At 43.9% G+C, this 21,100-nt stretch overlaps 1 protein-coding gene across 3 annotated transcripts in view; it reads right to left on the bottom strand.

The window, feature by feature from the left end:
- LOC311132396 (cGMP-dependent protein kinase 1-like) overlaps positions 1-21,100 on the bottom strand; it is a gene marked incomplete at its 5' end in the record, with an annotated part of 223,927 nt that overhangs the window by 185,316 nt on the left and 17,511 nt on the right. For all 3 annotated transcript variants that reach the window (XM_084165671.1, XM_084165669.1, XM_084165670.1), the window contains one exon: positions 9,436-9,602. In XM_084165671.1, the coding sequence (XP_084021797.1) occupies positions 9,436-9,602 (167 nt within the window). The remainder of the gene's footprint in view (positions 1-9,435; positions 9,603-21,100) is intronic.

Here is a 21,100-nt window from a genome sequence, read left to right as displayed (position 1 = left end):
GAGAGTGGAGGGTAAGTTAGCGGAGGGGTAGAGTGGAGGGTAAGGTAGTGAAGTGGTAGAATGGAGGGTAGAGTGGATGTGTAGAGTGGAGGGTAGAGTGCTGGGTATAGTGGAGGGTAAGGTAGTGAAGGGGAAGAGTGGATGGTAAGGTTGTGAATGGGTAGAGTGGAGGGTAGAGTGGAGGGTAAGGTAGTGAAAGTGTAGAGTGGAGGGCAGAGTGGAGGGTAGAGTGGATGGTAAGGAAGTGAAGGGGAAGAGTGGAGGGTAGAGTGGAGGGTAAGGAAGTGAAGGGACAGAGTGGAGGGTAGAGTGGAGGGTAAGGTAAGTTAGTGAAGGGGTATAGTGGAGGGCAGAGTGGAGGGTAAGGTAATGAAGGGGAAGAGTGGAGGGTAAGGTAGTGAAGGGGTAGAATGGAGCATAGTGTGGAGGGGTAGAGTGGAGGGTAAGGTAGAGAAGGGGTAGAGTGGAGGGCAGAGGGGAGGGTAAAGTAGTGAAGAGGTAAAGTGGAGGGTAAGGTAGTGAAGGGGTTGAGTGGAGGGTAAGGTAGTGAAGGGGTAGAGTGGAGGGCAGAGTGAAGGGTAAGGTAGTGAAGGGGTAGAGTGGAGGATAAGGCAGTGAAGGGGTAAAGTGGAGGGTAGAGTGGAGGGTAAGGTAGTGAAGGGGGAGAGTGGAGGGTAAGGTAGCGGAGGGGTAGAGTGGAGGGTAAGGTAGTGAAATGGTAGAATGGAGGGTAGAGTGGATGGGTAGAGTGGAGGGTAGAGTGGTGGGTAGAGTGGAGGGTAAGGTAGTGAAGGGGAAGAGTGGAGGGTAAGGTTGTGAAGGGGTAGAGTGGAGGGTAAGGTAGTGAAAGTGTAGAGTGGAGCGCAGAGTGGAGGGTAGAGTGGAGGCTAAGGTAGTGAAGCGGTAGAGTGGAGGGTAGAGTGGAGGGTAAGGTAGTGAAGGGGCAGAGTGGAGGGTAGAGTGGAGGGTAAGGTAGTGAAAGTGTAGAGTGGAGGGCAGAGTGGAGGGTAGAGTGGAGGCTAAGGTAGTGAAGCGGTAGAGTGGAGGGTAGAGTGGAGGGTAAGGTTGTGAAGGGGTAGAGTGGAGGGTAGAGTGGAGGGTAAGGTAGTGAAAGTGTAGTGGAGGGCAGAGTGGAGGGTAGAGTGGAGGCTAAGGTAGAGAAGGAGTAGAGTGGAGGGTAAGGTAAGGTAGTGAAGGGGTATAGTGGAGGGCAGAGTGGAGGGTAAGGTAATGAAGGGGTAGAGTGGAGGGTAAGGTAGTGAAGGGGTAACTTAGCCTAAGTTGTTTACCTCAAACCCTCTCAGTTTATTGGATACACTGTAGCATAAAACTCCAGGTCTCTGTTCAACCTCATATTAATGTTGATGTTAATAAACAACATTGCCAAAGGATGAGGATCCAGCAGGTTGCTATGCAACCAAATCAATGTTGAGACAGCTTGGGTGCATTTAGTTTATGACTGTAAAGTGTAACTTCTTGGCTGAGGAAGCAAATATCCACTACAATCTGTGCCCATTCTGAAAACAGAATTGATTAGTTTTTCACGGTGGTATCCTATTTAAAAAACACCCAAGTATAGCTCTCATCATCAGAATCTCTTTCGGGTCATTTCCTCTTCCTGTTTACATCTCACATTATATTTGGAGTCCATCTGTGGGTTTAACAGGCCAATAAAAAAGACTGTGAAAAGGCTGAGGATGTTTATTCCTGTCTGGGGCACAGAAAGCCCCAAAGTGTCAAACACTCACGCACAAATAAATGATCTATTTACATTTCGCTCCTCAGTGAGGCGAACACTTCATTAGCTAGCCATGCTGTGTTAGAATATCAATGGCTTTCTACTTCCTTGTCATTTATTTGTGTCCAACGCTAGGTAGCAGTTCTCGGGAGAGCAGGCGCATTAGCCAGGATATTTCTTCCAATTAACGTCCAGCAGTAGTGACGAGGCCATTATTAATTGACAGCTGCAGTGATGCTAATTATTGTTCTCTGTTCCATAGAGTCTAATGAAGAGGCCCCGTCTGCTAAACCTTGAGCCTTTTCGTGTCTAGAAAGATCTACCCACAGCGTATAGGGGCCCATGTCAGAGGTGTCGTGTGTTCATGGTAAATACATAATTAATCAAGGATCTACAGTATGTGATAGATTTAGTATTCAGGGAAACCAATCAATCCCACATGATTTATACAACATGAACCTCATTAATGAGTTTAAAGCAGCAATATGTACTTTTTGGGCGACCCAACCAAATTCACATAGAAATGGCAGTTATAGATCTGTCATTCTCATTGAAAGCAAGTCTAAGAAGCGGTAGATATGTTCTATGTGCGCTATTTCTATGCTTCCTGTTGTTACGTTTAGTTTTTTTGTCTTTTACTTTAAAAAAGCTGAAAATACAATATGTCTGGTTATGGAAAATATATTTCACAGTGGTTTAGATGGTACAATGGTTCTCTACACTATGATTGCTTGTTTTGTCACAGACACTGAAATTAGGCAAACTATTAGAATTTTAACACCAGGAAATGGAGGAGCAATTTCTGCATAGTGCATCTTTAATAGATTATCAAAAGCAAATCAGGGTTTTGACATTATACACGTCAATGGCACCATGTGACTGTGCTGAATGAGAGGACACACAGAAAACACATTTCTAGTGTTGTCAAACTGAGTCACCTACTAAACCTATATTATATCAAAGTTCATCTGTATTACAGAATAAATATTATCACATCTTAATACTAGGATGATGTAGGTCTTTAAACACCAGAGAAAGCATTGGGGAAACATCATCATCATTAATAGGTAACAGTAGTAGGGTATTCCAGCTATCTACAGTGAGGAAAAAAATTTTTGATCCCCTGCTGATTTTGTACGTTTGCCCACTGACAAAGAAATGATCAGTCTATAATTTTAATGGTAGGTTTATTTGAACAGTGAGAGACAGAATAACAACAACAAAAATCCAGAAAAACACATGTCAAAAATGTTATACATTGATTTGCATTTTAATGAGGGAAATAACTATTTGACCCCCTCTCAATCAGAAAGATTTCTGGCTCCCAGGTGTCTTTTATACAGGTAGCGAGCTGAGATTAGGAGCACACTCTTAAAGGGAGTGCTCCTAATCTCAATTTGTTACCTGTATAAAAGACACCTGTCCACAGAAGCAATCAATCAATCAGATTCCTAACTCTCAACCATGGCCAAGACCAAAGAGCTCTCCAAGGATGTCAGGGACAAGATTGTAGACCTACACAAGGCTGGAATGAGCTACAAGACCATCGCCAAGCAGCTTGGTGAGAAGGTGACAACAGTTGGTGTGATTTGTGATTATTCGCAAATGGAAGAAACACAAAAGAACTGTCAATCTCCCTCGGCCTGGGGCTCCATGCAAGATCTCACCACGTGGAGTTGCAATGATCATGAGAACGGTGGGGAATCAGCCCTGAACTACACGGGAGGATCTTGTCAATGATCTCAAGGCAGCTGGGACCATAGTCACCAAGAAAACAATTGGTAACACACTACGCCGTGAAGGCCTGAAATCCTGCAGCGCCTGCAAGGTCCACCTGCTCAAGAAAGCACATATACATGCCCGTCTGAAGTTTGTCAATGAACATCTGAATGATTCAGAGGAGAACTGGGTGAAAGTGTTGTGGTCAGATGAGACCAAAATGGAGCTCTTTGGCATCAACTCAACTCGCCGTGTTTGGAGGAGGAGGAATGCTGCCTATGACCCCAAGAACACCATCCCCACCGTCAAACAGGGAGGTGGAAACGTTATGCTTTGGGGGTGTTTTTCTGCTAAGGGGACAGGACAACTTCACCGCATCAAAGGGACGATACCATCAAATCTTGGGTGAGAACCTCCTTCCCTCAGCCAGGGCATTAAATATGGGTCGTGGATGGGTATTCCAGCATGACAATGACCCAAAACACACGGCCAAGGCAACAAAGGAGTGGCTCAAGAAGAAGCACATTAAGGTCCTGGAGTGGCCTAGTGTCACGATCGTCGGTAAGAGATGAGGACCAAGGCGCAGCGTTGCAGACGAACATACTCTTTATTAGTGATAAACGACAAAATAACAAAAACGATAACGTGACAGTCAACGGTCTAACACAAACCAACTAGAACAAGATCCCACAACTAATGTTGGAAAACAGCCTCTATAAGTATGGCTCCCAATCAGAGACAACCAGCCACAGCTGACACTCGTTGCCTCTGATTGGGAACCACTCTGGCAAACACAGAAATACAATACCTAGAACCCCGACATAGAAACACAACACATAGATCTACACACCCTGGCTCAACATAACAGTGTCCCCAGAGCCAGGGCGTGACAGTACCCCCCCCCCCCCCTAAAGGCGCGGACTCCGACCGCGCCAACTAAATTCCACAGGGGAGGGACCGGGTGGGCACTCCGCCTAGGCGGCGGACCCGGCTCCGGACCTGATCCCCCCTCCCTCTCCAACCCCCCAAAGTACCCCTGGTCCGGTCTGGCCCCGCTGGCCGGAGCTGGACTGCACACTGGTGGAGCGGATTGCTCTAGCTCCGGCGTAAAGCATCTGACCGGTGCTGAACCAGACACCAGTGGAACAGGCACGGGCCGTGCCGGACTGACGACGCACACCACTGGCTTGATGTGGGGAATAGGCACGGGCCGTGCTGGACTGACGACACACACCACTGGCTTGGTGTGGGGAGCAGGAGCGGGCCGGACCGGGCTGACGATGCGCACCCCTGGCTTGGTGCGTGGAGCAGGAACGGACCGGACCGGGCTGACGATGTGCACCCCTGGCTTAGTGCGTGGAGCAGCAACGGGCCGGACCGGGCTGACGATACGCACCCCTGGCTTAGTGCGTGGAGCAGGAACGGACCGGACCGGGCTGACGATGCGCACCCCTGGTTTGGTGCGTGGAGCAGGAACGGACCGGACCAGGCTGACGATGCGCACCCCTGGTTTGGTGCGTGGAGCAGGAACGGGCTGGACCGGGCTGACGACTCGCACCCCTGGCTTGGTGAGAGTGGCAGGAACAGGCCGGACCGGGCTGGCGACGCGCACCATAGGCTTGGTGCGGGGAGCAGGAACAGGCCGGGCTGGGCTGGCGACGCGCACCGTAGGCCTGGTGCGGGGAGCAGGAACAGGCCGGGCTGGGCTGGCGACGCGCACCGTAGGCTTGGTGCGAGGGGCAGGAACAGACCGGACCGTACTGGGGACACACACCACTGGCCCTACACCGGGATCTGGAACGGGCCGGACCGGACTGGTAACACACCCCAGTACCTCTCGCCGTGCCTCTACACCTTCCTTCCCTTCTTTGACCAGTGGCCCCCGTAACCTGGCGGCCTCCTCTGCCAACCCGCTGGACCGCTCTATCGCGGCCTCCTGCTGCCCCGACGTCCACGTCGTGAGCCCCCCCCTAAAAAATTTCTGGGGGTCTCTCTTCCCTGTGGGCCAGGCCTCTATAGTTCTCGCCCAACTCTCGCTCTTCTGCTTCCAACTCCAGCCATTCTGCTCCTCATTTGGCTTGACCCAGTCGAGACTCTTCCTCCACTGTTCCCAAGTCCACCCTCTCTGCTCTTCATTAGGCTTGACCCAGTCGAGGTTGCCACGGAGATCTGCTAGCGACTCCCCTGGCGATGGCTCCTGGACACGCTGCTTGGTCCAGTTTTGGTGGGATCTTCTGTCACGATCGTCGGTAAGAGATGAGGACCAAGGCGCAGCGTTGCAGACGAACATACTCTTTATTAGTGATAAACGACAAAATAACAAAAACGATAACGTGACAGTCAACGGTCTAACACAAACCAACTAGAACAAGATCCCACAACTAATGTGGGAAAACAGCCTCTATAAGTATGGCTCCCAATCAGAGACAACCAGCCACAGCTGACACTCGTTGCCTCTGATTGGGAACCACTCTGGCAAACACAGAAATACAATACCTAGAACCCCGACATAGAAACACAACACATAGATCTACACACCCTGGCTCAACATAACAGTGTCCCCAGAGCCAGGGCGTGACACCTAGCCAGTCTCCAGACCTTAATCCCATAGAAAATCTGTGGAGGGAGCTGAAGGTTCGAGTTGCCAAACGTCAGCCTCAAAACCTTAATGACTTGGAGAAGATCTGCAAAGAGGAGTGGGACAAAATCCCTCCTGAAATGTGTGTAAACCTGGTGGCCAACTACAAGAAACATCTGACCTCTGTGATTGCCAACAAGGGTTTTGCCACCAAGTACTAAGTCATGTTTTGCAGAGGGGTCAAATCCTTATTTCCCTCATTAAAATGCAAATCAATTTATAACATTTTAGACATTTGTTGTTATTCTGTCTCTCACTGTTCAAATAAATATACCATTAAAATTATAGACTGATCATTTCTTTGTCAGTGGGCAAACGTACAAAATCAGCAGGGGATCAAATACTTTTTTCCCTCACTGTATACAAGGTGGGTGCTACACATCGGTAGCAGAGGAGTTCTACCAATGGAGTCTAATACTGAGAAGCGCTGCTTCAGCGACGGCAAGGGCCAGGGTGCCCTAAAGAACGGCTCTGGACCAGTCTGAAACTCCCTGGATGTGACCCCTCTCCATTTCATCTCCGAACTGCCTCTACTCTAGCCTTCCTCCTGGCACTGACTGCTCTGACTGCTCAAGGCATTAATGAACTACCCTGCCTGCCATGATCTTCCATGAACTATATGTTTTGGTTATTCAAGCACTTTGAGATTTTAATGAAAAGCACTATAAAAGTTTAATTTATTATTATTATTATTATCTGTTCTTTTGATGGAAGAACAGAAGCAGTCAGACAAATCAAATTTCGAACTGCCGGAGGGCAGACAGATAACTTACCGTGGTCTCCTTGCCCACAAGGCTCAGTTAAGCTATGAATGTGTTGCTGATTGAAAAGCTTTGTTTATTTTAGTTGACCCATTTTGTGTCTGGTGCCCGTAGTCAACGCTGCACTGAGCAAGATGCCCTGTTGCTAAAACTATTACCACTAGAAAGTCAAAATGTTCAAACTGTGGATTAATATAGTTCACCTCAGGTGTACAAACATATACAGCACAGCTGAGTGTGTTTGGAGAATGTAGCTCACAGGGAAGTGGGTCTACTTTATGGGGTTTGTCAATACACTCTAAAGAAGTCGACCCCTACAATTTTATTTTACCTTTTTTAACTAGGCAAGTCAGTTAAGAACAAATTCTTATTTACAATGACGGCCTACACCGGCCAAACCTGACGACGCTGGGCCAATTGTGCACTGCCCTATGGGACTCCCAATCACAGCCAGTTGTGATACAGCCTGGAATCGAACCAGGGGGTCTGTGGTGACACCTCAAGCACTGAGATGCAGTGCCTTAGACCGCTGCGCCACTCGGGAGCCCAATGAAGCCTCAAATGAATGTAATATTCTTCAAATTAGTTTTTATCATTTTCATTTCACTTTAAGAATGGACTTTTTTCTGATAACTTTTCCTCAGACGTTACCATTGCGTTAGCCTCGTCAAGAACCAGGCTCGGGAGGCGTGACAATGACGTGCGTTAAGGAGCACATTCAAGGTGAATCCCATCAGACGGGAGAATAACTTCTCTAAGAATCAATTTTCTTCCCATTAGCAAATCCACTGGTCCCTCATGGCTCCATCGACAGGGACACCTTGAACCACATCAAGGCAGCTTCCCTCCCTTCTCATCTCTGCTCGGCCGTAGTGGGCGCCTGTGCTCAGAATAGGGTATTTGTCTTGCTTACTCGTAATCAATGGCAGAGCGTGGCTCAATGACAGCTTAAGCCAAGATAGGCTCTCTGAAATCAGCTTTCGCATCTTCCTCAAGACCACTTTGAGAAGTAATTTCAATGCACTTTTATGACTCAAAGAAGAGTCTTCAACTATAAGGTGCTTTTTTTTAGCTCTCCTAGCTGTGCTGTTGAGGAACTACAGCAAGCACACTTGTAGATGTTTAATTTGGAACACAACCCTGCATCCCCGCCATCACACAATTATTTTCTTCACAGTCGACAAACATAGGCTCACTCTGTTCAGAACAACCAAGGGTATGACGCCATGTCATCCTTTAGCTGTACATAAACATAATGATCATAAACGTTGACACTTTATATGACATGAGTTTTATGATATGGAAATGTAAAGTGCACATTTGGACACATGGGTGTTTGGCTTGCTTGTATGAAATCGAAGCTGTAGTTATAATGCTCAATGTCTCATCTTTCAAAATACATCGAGTCCTCTTAATTTACAGCATTTCCCTCATTCAGACAACAAAAAAATGTCAAAAGTTGCCCAATTAGCGGGAGGGATTGGGCAACTTCTTGTCACGTACGATGTTCATGTTCAGAACGTCTGTCAGTCAAACCCATACAGCGCTGTGAAGTGCAGAGCCTGAGGTCTGATGTCATGTATAGCATGTTACTGTACAGCCACTGCGTTCCAACTTAGGCATTTATCAGTGTCCAAATCTGCCAATTTCAACCCATATACGGGTACGAGTGTAAAGGGTTACATCAACATTGACCAAAAGTGCAAACGGAAGTTCCGTTTAGACATTTGGGTATACAGTGATAGGCTGGACATGAATAAACAGCTTTCAGTAACACACTTCACAAATCCCATTCCATTCTAAACGTTTTCCTCTGGCTCTGCTGAACGAACATGACATAAGAAAACATGACATTTCAGTGGTTACGAAACTGTGTCAACAACAAACCGGAAAGGAACAGTTGACATCAATCATGGCTAACGCTAGCTACTCTATCCCCTCTGGCCTTGATGGATTCACTCCATTCCTTCATTAATGGCTGATTCTCACAGGGGGACAAACCGGTGCCCAGCAGAGTACCGTTCATTCACTTTCCTGGAAATGCATCTATACTGTAGGTCACTGTTTCCAGATCTGTTCTTAACTAAACTGGTGATGAATAACAGGGATGAGAACAGAAGGTCTTAACCATGAAAATCCCACAGTAGATGCAGCTCACTCTTAGAATTAGCGGTGACTCGAGGAACCCTGGAGATCCTCGAGGAACCCCTGGAGTTCCTCAAGGACCCATTGCTAGTCAATTTGCAGTGTACAAACTTAACATGATGAACAGGAATGGCATTTACTCTAACAGGTGGCCAAAAAGAACTATCTGAAAGCCACGCTTCTAATGAGCCACACCTTCAATCTTCTGATAGGCTGCCACCTCTACAATATATTATTAAAAAGGTTTAAAATGGAACCCCTCCCATCACAAAAAGGTTACGGTTTGAACCTTTACAAATGGGTTCCTCAAAGGCCCCTTTCAGAGAGATTCCTCTAAGAACCTTTTTGAACTGGAAAGTTCAAAAAGGCAAAGGAAAGTTGAGTTTTCTTCAACATGTGAGGTTAACATGGCTGACTTTTTGCACAATGCTTACCTTCCATCACATACACCAATGAGCCCACATCCCCTTCTTTGATGATGCAGCTGTCTGTGGCATATTCAACTGGGTACATGCAGTCAACGATCTCTTGGATCTGAGAAAGCTCAAGGTTCTTCATGAAGTCGTTGTCAAGAATGGCCTCCTTGATTAAGGCCTTGGACCTGTGAATTGAATGAAAAGAGATTAACGTTCTGTTCCTGAAGCTAGAATAAAGTGCCGAAAAAGTCACTAAATTGAGAACAATTAGAAAATGGATGAGTTCACATGAATAACCATCTGCAGAGTGGCTCAATGTCTGTTTTGTTTTAACAGACTGCTTTCGCATTTTGAAACTTTTTCTATTTTTTCTTTGAAAATAAGACCCACAAACTTCACTTTCCTCTATAAATAAAGCTATTTGTTAGCATCCAGTCAACAGTTTGGAAATGAAATACACTTGAAGGCCCATATTGGAGAGAAGTGCCCCATAACCAGTCATTTGAGACAGAAATCCCCGTACTGCATCTCCCCGCCTTAGGGCTTGTGAATAGAATAATTTCTTATCTCTACACCAGCGCTCCTGTATAGGCAGGAGTGAAGATAAGGCATTTTACTACCCTGCATTTTACCTCAGACGCCTTGCTATGAATGACTACCCACATGTTCCTCATCCAGCAATTTGCCATAAAAGACCAGCTTCAGAAGTACTCTGGCTTCACTATACCATAATCAAGAGAGTGGGCACTTTAAAAATCATATGGCCTTATTCTTTGGGATTGAATATTATCATTATTATGTTGTCTCATGTGGGAGTAGGGTTGCAAAGCTACCGGTAATTTACCAAAGTTACCGGAATCTTCAGTAATTTTGGAAAATTAAGAGAAAATCTATGGCAATCTATCGTAACTTTGGTCATTTATACTTGAATAACTTTTTTTAAATGTATTGATATATAGTATTATTATTTTTTATCTGTGTCTATATTGTCCATGAGTTTCTAGAAGATAACCCATATGGTTAAAAAGAAAATAGCCTAATTAATGAAAAAAGCATCTAATCAACAATGGCATAATTTTCTATTAACTCTGCAACTCTTCCAACTATTGACTTTTTTCACAACTGCCACCAGTTTGGCGCCAAAACATTGACAACAAACACATATTGACATAGTCAAATAAAAGTCTGTAAAAAAAATATATATATATATTTCATGATGAAACCCTCATACTAAACACCAATGCTATTCACTAAGTTGATGGTTTAAATATAGGATAATGTTTTACAGCTTTGTCATTCTATTTTTTATTTGAAAATCATCTTATTTAATTAATTTATATATTTTGCATTTGATAAAGCCACACAGAGAGCCAGAGATAATTACAGATACCTGTGATAATCTGAACTACCCAAAAGAGCATGTCTTGTGATAGAATATCAAAAAGATACCACAATTCTGGTAGTTTAAACTTCAGTAACTTTCAGTAATATACCTTCTCTTTGCAATGCTATGGGGGAGGATGTTTCGCGATGGGAGATCTGTTCCAGCAAATCCTAGCTGAGCTGGTAGATTGGTGCTGCTCTTCGGAGGTACGGAGAACTGAGAGATGACATTCAGATACAAGGCATTGGTTCTGTGCCACCGGCACCACTTAAACACAGGTATTGTGTGATAATGTCCTTGGAGTCAAGATAACCCTCTGTAGTAAGTCTGTGCTCACAATGATGTAATAAAGCCAGTTCTGAATTCATATTCCACTTCTGATAGTTTTCCCTGAAGCCCTGAAGACACACATGGCACAGTGAGACACCGTCAGATGGGTCATTCAGGGCGCTGCAATTTTAAATTAGCTTTAATGTGATGGGTACTTAGAGTTGCCGCTGAGCTTTTTTTTTCTTCAAGCCTTCGCCACAAATAAAATAAAATATGTATATTTAATTGTTAATGCTAGCTTTCAAGACAGTTTTGCAATAGACCGCAGTATTTCATTTGCCTTTCCCTTTTTAACAGGCGATCAGCTATATTGTATTTATTTTTAATTTAACTAGGCAAGTCAGTTAAGAACAAATTCTTATTTACAATGACGGCCTACACTGGGCCAATTGTGCGCCGCCCTATGGGACTCCCAATCACGGCCGGTTGTGATACAGCCTGGAATCGAACAAGGGGATCTGTAGTGACGCCTCAAGCACTGAGATGCAGTGCCTTAGACCGCTGCGCCACTCGGGAGCCCATAATGCATAGATTTCAGCTAGAAGCAGAGGTGGGGGGATGGATGTGGATACCAAAATCTACCCAGCTCTTTACCTGTAACATCTGGCTCTAAACCATCACAGTAACCTTGGGGAAAGGAGCCTGAGGTTGTAGAGAAAGAGGCAAGTGGGACCTGTACTTAATAAACCTGCCCCTTTCCCCCTGCACTCCTGCCCTCCTTCCTGACAACAGCATGGTAATCAACTGTTTGCGGTGTCTGTTCATACTGCTTGTGTTTGTGCTAAATGAATTCTGAAGCTCTCCTAATTAAAAACCCTTTCTGATTAAAGGCTGAATAGAGAGCAAGATGTGATTGTGATTCTGGGACAGTGGGACGTGTGATTTTGTAAAATGCAATCTCACTTTGATGACCAGTTCATTGTCAATTGTGTATTACAGTGCTGCCTGGCAACATGTCTGGTTAGCAGTGTCTACAGCTGTGTAACGGCCTTATCCAGAGGCTTGGCAGAAGTGAAGTGTTTCAGTAAAGCAACAAGGAAGAGCAGACACAGAGTAATGAGTGAATCTCAAATTAAATCAGATAGGGCATCGCAGACAATGACTAAATCAAATGTTCTGCCTTTTTGTGAATAAATACATCTGCATGAACAGCTTATCATCTCTTTTTTGTGTGGAGACCCCTAATACTGTGTTCTTCTGAGAAATCTTTTTGTTCAATATTAGAACATTAAAAAGTATCTCAATTACTTCTCTCTGTGATTCAACTGAAGGTCACATGTTGCATCAAGAAACATTCTATACAAAAATGATAATGCAAGCTTATTTCAGTTGACTCAACAGCAAAGATATTCAGCTGAGGATAAAAATATGGTAATGTACCCAGTATGAAACATTTCAACACTCATCTGCTGTGATTAGATTTAGCTGGCACCCCAGTCGTGCCCATTACAATGTAGCGAAATTCTGGTCTAATCTTTATTTATTTATTTATTTTTTCTTTCAGCAGTGTTATCACTCCATGTATAATTACAGATTAATCATTTTTTAATTTTGATTTTAGAGAACAATATGCATAATAAATGTTTTTGCCATCATAATTGTTGACAGACTGTAGCCTTTAACAATGGACTATATAATAAAAGTGCTAAAACCATGATACACTACATGACCAAAAGTATGTGGACACCTGCTCGTCGAACATCTCATTCCAAAATCATGGGCATTAATATGGAGTTGGTCCCCCCCTTTGCTGCTATAACAGCCTCCACTCTTCTGGGAAGGCTTTCCACTAGATGTTGGAACATTGCTGCTGGGACTTGCTTCCATTCAGCCACAAGCGCATTAGTGAGGTCAGGCACTGATGTTGGGCGATTAGGCCTGGCTCGCAGTTGGTGTTCCAATTCATCCCAAAGGTGTTCGATGGGGTTGAGGTCAGGGCTCTGTGCAGACCAGTCAAGTTCTTCCACATCGATCTCGACAAACCATTTCTGTATGGACCTCGCTTTATGCACGGGGGCATTGTCATGCTGAAACAGGAAAGGGCCTTCCCCAAACTGTTGCCACAAAGTTAGAAGCACAGAATCGTCTAGAATGTAATTGTATGCTGTAGCGTTAACATTTCCCTTCACTGGAAATAAGGGGCCTAGCCAAACCATGAAAAACAGCCCCAGACCATTATTCCTCCTCCACCAAACTTTACAGTTGGCACTATGCATTGGGGCAGGTAGCGTTCTCCTGGCGTCCGCCAAACATTTACATTTACATTTTAGTCATTTAGCAGACGCTCTTATCCAGAGCGACTTACAGTTAGTGAGTGCATACATTTTTCATACCCAGATTAATCCGTCGGACTGCCAGATGGTGAAGTGTGATTCAACACTCAAGAGAACGCATTTCCACCGCTCCAGAGTCCAATGGCGGTAAGTCCAATGGCGGCGAGCTTTGGTGATCTTAGGCTTGTGTGCGGCTGCTCGGCCATAGATACCCACTTCATGAAGCTCCCGACAAACAGTTATTGTGCTGAAGTTACTTCCAGAGGAAATTTGGAACTCGGTGGGGAGTGTTGCAACTGAGGACAGACGATTTTTACGCACTATGCGCTTCAGCACTCGGCGGTCCCGTTCTGTAAGCTTGCGTGGCCTACCACTTCGCGGCTGAGCCGTTGCTGCTCCTAGCCGTTTCCAGTTCACAATAACAGCACTTACAGTTGACCGGGGCAGCTCAAGTCGGGCAGAAATATGACGAACTGACTTGATGGAAAAGTGGCATCCTATGACGGTGCCATGTTGAAAGTCACTGAGCTCTTCAATAAGGCCATTCTACTGCCGATGTTTGTCTATGGAGATTGCATGGCTGTATGCTCGATTTTATACAGCTGTCAGCAACGGGTGTGGCTGAAATAGCCGATTCCTTCCTAATATTCCTTCCGACACCTTCCTAATATTTAGTTGCACCCCAATCACCCCCCCCCCCCCCCCCCCCCGCCTTCAGAACAGCCTCAATTTGTCGAGGTGTGGACTCTACAAGGTGTCGAAACTGTTCCACAGGGATGGTGGCCCATGTTGACTCCAATGTGCAGGGATACTGGAGTATTTTAGGTAGATATGTACATGTAGGCCGGCATTAGTAGAAAGTGACTGGTAACAGGATCTATAATAATAATAATAATAATAATAATAATAATAATAATAGTAATAATACTAATAATAATAATAATAGTAGTAATAATAGTAATAATAATAATAATAATAGTAGTAACTATAATAATAGTAGTGGCAATAATAATAATAGTAGCAATAATAATAATAATAATAGTAGTAGTAATAATAATACTAGTATTAATAATAATAGTAACTATAATAATAATAATAATAATAATAATAATAATAATAACAATAATAATAATAATAATAATAATAGGAACACCTCAATTCGACAGGGGCATGGACTCTACAAGGTGTCAAAACCATTCCACAGGGATGCTGGCCCATGTTGACTCCAATGTTTCCCACAGTGGAATTCCTTTGGGGGGGTGGACCATTCTTGATACACACGGAAACTGTTGAGCGTGAAAAACCCAGCAGCGTTGCTGTTCTTGACACAATCCTGTGCACCTGGCACCTACTACCCTGTTCAAAAGCACTTAAATATTTTGTCTTGCCCATTCACCCTCTGAATGGCACTCATACACAATCCATGTCTCAATTGTCTCAAGGCTTAAAAATCTTTCTTTAACCTGTCTTCTCCCCTTCATCTACACTGATTAAAGTGGATTTAACAGGTGACATCAATAAGGGATCATAGCTTTCATCTGGATTCACCTGGTCAGTCTTTGTCATGGAAAGACCAGGTGTCCTTAATGTTTTGTACACTCAGTGTATAATTTATTACAATATGAGTGAAATAGTTTCCTTCCAATTTTTTAAAAATTAAGTATGATAAAAAGCAACTTTTCTGTGTTGGAATGGCGTGGGCGTACACCAACATAGTCCAGTAGATAAGCTCGAAAACTTCTCGATTTGGTATAGAAGCATGAAAATTGGCACACTTGTATACATTTTAATGCTGAACAAAACCTGATATAGTGCCATTTGAGCAAAGCCCTGGGTCGACCTGTAGCGCCCCCTATAGGTCAATGGTGAAAATGCATTTACCTGCATTGACGTTTTGGGTAATGGCTTCCCCTGTGTTGTGTCTACATGGCCCCAAAATAGCTTAAAATGTTTAGATAGGTTTGGAGTACTCATTCAATCAACAACCTAAACCATATGGCCTTAGTTTTGTCCTTTATGATCGTAAACAATTATATAAAACCATCAGAAATCGCAGTAAAGAAAATTTATTTTCACTTTCAATGTAGTGTATTAAATACAAAGTTACCTTTTCTACAAAAGTGATATAAGTGTTCTCTGAAGTCTACCGATTACAATGACACATAATATTATATTATATACAGTGGGGATAACAAGTATTTGATACACTGCCGATTTTGCAGGTTTTCCTACTTACAAAGCATGTAGAGGTCTGTAATTGTTATCATAGGTACACTTCAACTGTGAGAGACAAAATCTAAAACAACAATCCAGAAAATCACATTGTATGATTTTTAAGTAATTAATTTGCATTTTATTGCATGACATAAGTATTTGATCACCTACCAACCAGTAAGAATTCCGGCTCTCACAGACCTGTTAGTTTTTCTTTAAGAAGCCCTCCTGTTCTCCATTCATTACCTGTATTAACTGCACCTGTTTGAACTCGTTACCTGTACAAAAGACACCTGTCCACACACTCAATCAAACAGACTCCAACCTCTCCACAATGGCCAAGACCAGAGAGCTGTGTAAGGACATAAGGGATAAAATGTTAGACCTGCACAAGGCTGGGATGGGCTACAGGACAATAGCCAAGCAGCTTGGTGAGAAGGCAACAACTGTTGGCGCAATTATTAGAAAATGGAAGAAGTTCAAGATGACGGTCAATCACCCTCGGTCTGGGGCTCCAAGCAAGATATCCCCTCGTGGGGCATCAATGATCATGAGGAAGGTGAGGGATCAGCCCAGAACTACACGGCAGGACCTGGTCAATGACCTGAAGGGAGCTGGGACCACAGTCTCAAAGAAAACCATTAGTAACACACTACGCCGTCATATATTAAAATCCTGCAGCGCACGCAAGGTCCCCCTGCTCAAGCCAGCGCATGTCCAGGCCCGTCTGAAGTTTGCTAATGACCATCTGGATGATCCAGAGGAGGAATGGGAGAAGGTCATGTGGTCTGATGAGACAAAAAATACAGCTTTTTGGTCTAAACTCCACTCGCCGTGTTTGGAGGAAGAAGAAGGATGAGTACAACCCCAAGAACACCATCCCAACCGTGAAGCATGGAGGTGTAAACATCATTCTTTGGGGATGCTTTTCTGCAAAGGGGACAGGACGACTGCACCGTATTGAGCGGAGGATGGATGGGGCCATGTATCGCGAGATCTTGGCCAACAACCTCCTTCCCTCAGTAAGAGCATTGAAGATGGGTCGTGGCTGGGTCTTCCAGCATGACAACGACCCGAAACACACAGCCAGGGCAACTAAGGAGTGGCTCCGTAAGAAGCATCTCAAGGTCCTGGGGTGGCCTAGCCAGTCTCCAGACCTGAACCCAATAGAAAATCTTCGGAGGGAGCTGAAAGTCCGTATTGCCCAGCGACAGCCCCGAAACCTGAAGGATCTGGAGAAGGTCCGTATGGAGGAGTTGGCCAAAATACCTGCTGCAGTGTGTGCAAACCTGGTCAAGACCTACAGGAAACGTATGATCTCTGTAATTGCAAACAAAGGTTTCTGTACCAAATATTAAGTTCTGCTTTTCTGATGTATCAAATACTTATGTCATGCAATAAAATGCAAATGAATTACTTAAAAATCATACAATGTGATTTTCTGGATTTTTGTTTTAGATTCCGTCTCTCACAGTTGAAGTGTACCTATGATAAAAAATTACAGACCTCTACATGCTTTGTAAGTAGGAAAACCTGCAAAATCTGCAGTGTATCAAATACTTGTTCTCCCCACTGTACTGTGTCACTTACAAGAAATGTGCCAGGAAACCTGCCCTGTACAGGCCACTCTATGTAAAATCCCATAGGAGTGCATTATATCCAGCAGGCAGATAGGTAAGCCATTTTAACAAAATGCCTTTATGATGACACCACAAAACTTTTACAAAAAGTCAGGATATGTCTAACTACAGATGTATACCTATAGTGCCAAATGCTGATTTTAGCTGATACACTCTAGGGTAGTGGTTTTCCAATATGTCTGCCTACCAGCTCCATTGGCCAAATTAAGAGTGGTTTCACATGGCCAAAACTATATGAGTAAAATATTTAATGCCCAATTATGTTTTAATGCTTGAGGGCAGTGTGGAAGACCAATTAAAATGAAAACAGGTACACTATTCTTAGATATTTCTTTTGAAAATATGACTATACATGTTAAATAAATGTGCCAAAATATGGACCAGAATCACAGATTTTTGTTGATATTTGGAACCTTCACATTAACACATCACATTTCATCCCCCTCATAGTGATGTCAAAATGTTGAATTATATCTGTGGATTAGAATGACATATAACACTTCCCAAAAACAGTGCTTTCATACTTAGCAATATGGTAAGTATTTTCTCCCATACCATATATTCCATTCAAATCCACAGGGATACCAATATGAAAAAACATACTTGCCATATTGCTAATATGAAATAACTGTTTTGGAACATGTTATACAGTGCATTCGGAAAGTATTCAGACCCCTTGACTTTTTCCACATTTTGTTACATTGCAGCCTTATTCTAAAATGGATGAAATAGTTTTTTTTCCCTCATCAATCTACACACAATACCCCATAATTACAAAGCAAAAACAGGTTTTTAGAAATGTTTGCAAATGTATCAAAAATAAAAAACTGAAATCTGAGTAGTATTCAGAGCCTTTACTCAGTACTTTGCTGAAGCACCTTTGGTAGCAATTACAGCCTTGAGTCTTCTTGGGTATGACGCTACAAGCTTGGCACACATGTATTTGGGGAGTTTCTACCATTCTCCTCTACAGATCCTCTCAAGCTCTGTCAGGTTGGATGGGGAGCATCGCTGCACATCTATTTTCAGGTCTCTCCAGAGATGTTTGATCGGGTTCATGTCTGGGATCTGGCTGGGCCACTCAAGGACATTCAGAGACTTGTCCCAAAGCCACTCCTGCCTTGTCTTGGCTGAGTGCTTAGGGTCATGTTGGAAGGTGAACCTTACATTTTTACATTTTAGTAATTTAGCAGACGCTCTTATCCAGAGCGACTTACAGTTAGTGAGTGCATACATTTTTCATACTGGCACCCCATGGGAAACGAACCCACAACCCTGGCGTTGCAAGCGCCATGCTCTACCAACTGAGCTACAGGGGACCTTCACACCAGTCTGAGGTCCTGAACGCTCTAGAGCAGGTTTTCATCAAGGATCTCTCTGTACTTTGCTCCGTTCATCTTTCCCTCGATCCTGACTAGTCTCCCAGTCCCTGCCGCTGAAAAACATCCCTACAGCATGATGCTGACACCACCATGTTTCACCATAGCGATGGTGCCAGGTTTCCTCCAGAAGTGACGCTTGGCATTCAGGCCAAAGACTTCAATCTTGGTTTCATCAGACCAGAGAATCTTGTTTCTCATGGTCTGAGAGTCTTTAGCTGCCTTTTGGCAAACTTCAAGCGCCCTGTTTTGTTGCCTTTCACTGAGGAGGGGCTTCCGTCTGGCCATTACCATAAAGACCTGAGTGGTGGAGTGCTGAAGAGATGGTTGCACTTCTGGAAGGTTCTCCCATCTCCACAGAGGAACTCTGGAGCTCTGTCAGAGTGACCATCGGGTTCTTGGTCACCTCCCTGACCAAGGCCCTTCCCCCATGATTGTTCAGTTTGGCCGGGTGGCCAGCTCTAGGAAGTCTTGGTGGTTCCAAACTTCTTCCATTTAAGAATGATGGAGGCCACTGTGTTCTTGGGGACCTTCAATGCTGCAGAAATGTTTTGGTACCCTTCCCCAGATCTGTGCCTCGACATAATCCTGTCTTGGAGCTCTACGGACAAATCCTTCGACCTTATGGCTTGGTTTTTGCTCTGACATGCACTGTCAACTGTGGGACCTTATATAGACAGGTGTGTGCCTTTCCAAACATGTCCAATCAATTGAATTTACCACAGATGGACTCCAATCAAGTTGTAGAAACATCTCAAGGATGATCAATGGAAACAGGATGCACATGAGCTTTGCAAACATTTCTAAAAACCTGTTTTTGTTTGTCAGTATGGGGTATTGTGTGTAGATTGATGAGGGAAAAAACAAATGTAATCAATTTTAGAATAAGGCTGTAACGTAACAAAATGTGGAAAAAGTCAAGGGGTCTGAATACTTTACGAAGGTCTGCACTGTAGGTCATCATTATCACTTAATATTTTGTGATTTCAGCGGTGGCTGAAATGTGATGTGTTGAAGGGGCAATCTGTGATTGGTACATCCATTTTTTGACTTTTAAATTAATGATATGTAGCTATTCATTCTTGAAGAATATAAATCTCTATATTCGTGTTTAAAATGTATGTGGTTTTGTCCCTGAGCTGTTCTTGTCTATAAATGTTCTGTGTTAAGTCATGTTTTATTTTTCATGTGGAACCCAGGAAGTGTACAGTGCCTTGCAAAAGTATTCATCCCCCTTGGCGTTTTTCCTATTTTGTTGCATTACAACCTGTAATTTAAATTGATTTTTATTTGGATTTCATGTAATGGACATACACAAAATAGTCCAAATTGGTGAAGTGAAATGAAAAAAATTACTTGTTTCAAAATATTCCAAAAAATAAATAACGGAAAAGTGGTGCGTGCATATGTGTTCACCCCCTTTGCTATGAAGCCCCTAAATAAGATCTGGTGCAACCAATTACCTTCAGAAGTCAGAGTTAAATAAAGTCCACCTGTGTGCAGTCTAAGTGTCACATGATCTGTCACATGATCTCAGCATATATACATCTGTTCTGAAAGGCCCCAGAGTCTGCAACACCACTAAGCAAGGGGCACCACCAAGCAAGCGGCACCATGAAGACCAAGGAGCTCTCCAAACAGGTCTGAGGCAAAGTTGTGGAGAAGTACAGATCAGGGTTGGGTTATAAAAAAATATCCGAAACTTTGAACATCCAACGGAGCACCATTAAATCCATTATTAAAAAAATTGAAAGAATATGGCACCACAACAAACCTGCCAAGAGAGGGCCGCCCACCAAAACTCACGGACCAGGCAAGGAGGGCATTAATCAGAGAGGCAACAAAGAGACCAAAGATAATCCTGAAGGAGCTGCAAAGCTCCACAGCGGAGATTGGAGTATCTGTCCATAGGACCACTTTAAGCCGTACACTCCACAGAGCTGGGCTTTACGGAAGAGTGACCAGGAAAAAGCCATTGCTTAAAGAAAGAAATAAGCAAACACGTTTGGTGTTCGCCAAAAGGCATGTGGGAGACTCCCCAAACATATGGAAGAAGGTACTCTGGTCAGATAAGACAAAAATTGAGCTTTTTGGCCATCAAGGAAAACGCTATGTCTGGCACAAACCCAACACCTCTCATCACCCCGAGAACGCCATCCCCACAGTGAAGCATGGTGGTGGCAGCATCATGCTGTGGGGATGTTTTTCATCGGCAGAGACTGGGAAACTGGTCAGAATTAAAGGAATGATAGATGGCGCTAAATACAGGGAAATTCTTGAGGGAAACCTGTTTCAGTCTTCCAGAGACTTGAGACTGGGATGGAGGTTCAACTTCCAGCAGGACAATGACCCTAAGCATACTGCTAAAGCAACACTCGAGTGGTTTAAGGGGCAACATTTAAATGTCTTGGAATGGCCCAGTCAAAGCCCAGACCTCAATCCAATTGAGAATCTGTGGTATGA

This window comes from Coregonus lavaretus, assembly GCF_964263955.1.
Source record: "Coregonus lavaretus genome assembly, chromosome: 1".
Classification (NCBI taxonomy): domain Eukaryota; kingdom Metazoa; phylum Chordata; class Actinopteri; order Salmoniformes; family Salmonidae; genus Coregonus; species Coregonus lavaretus.
This window is presented reverse-complemented; position numbering and strand designations above follow the sequence as displayed.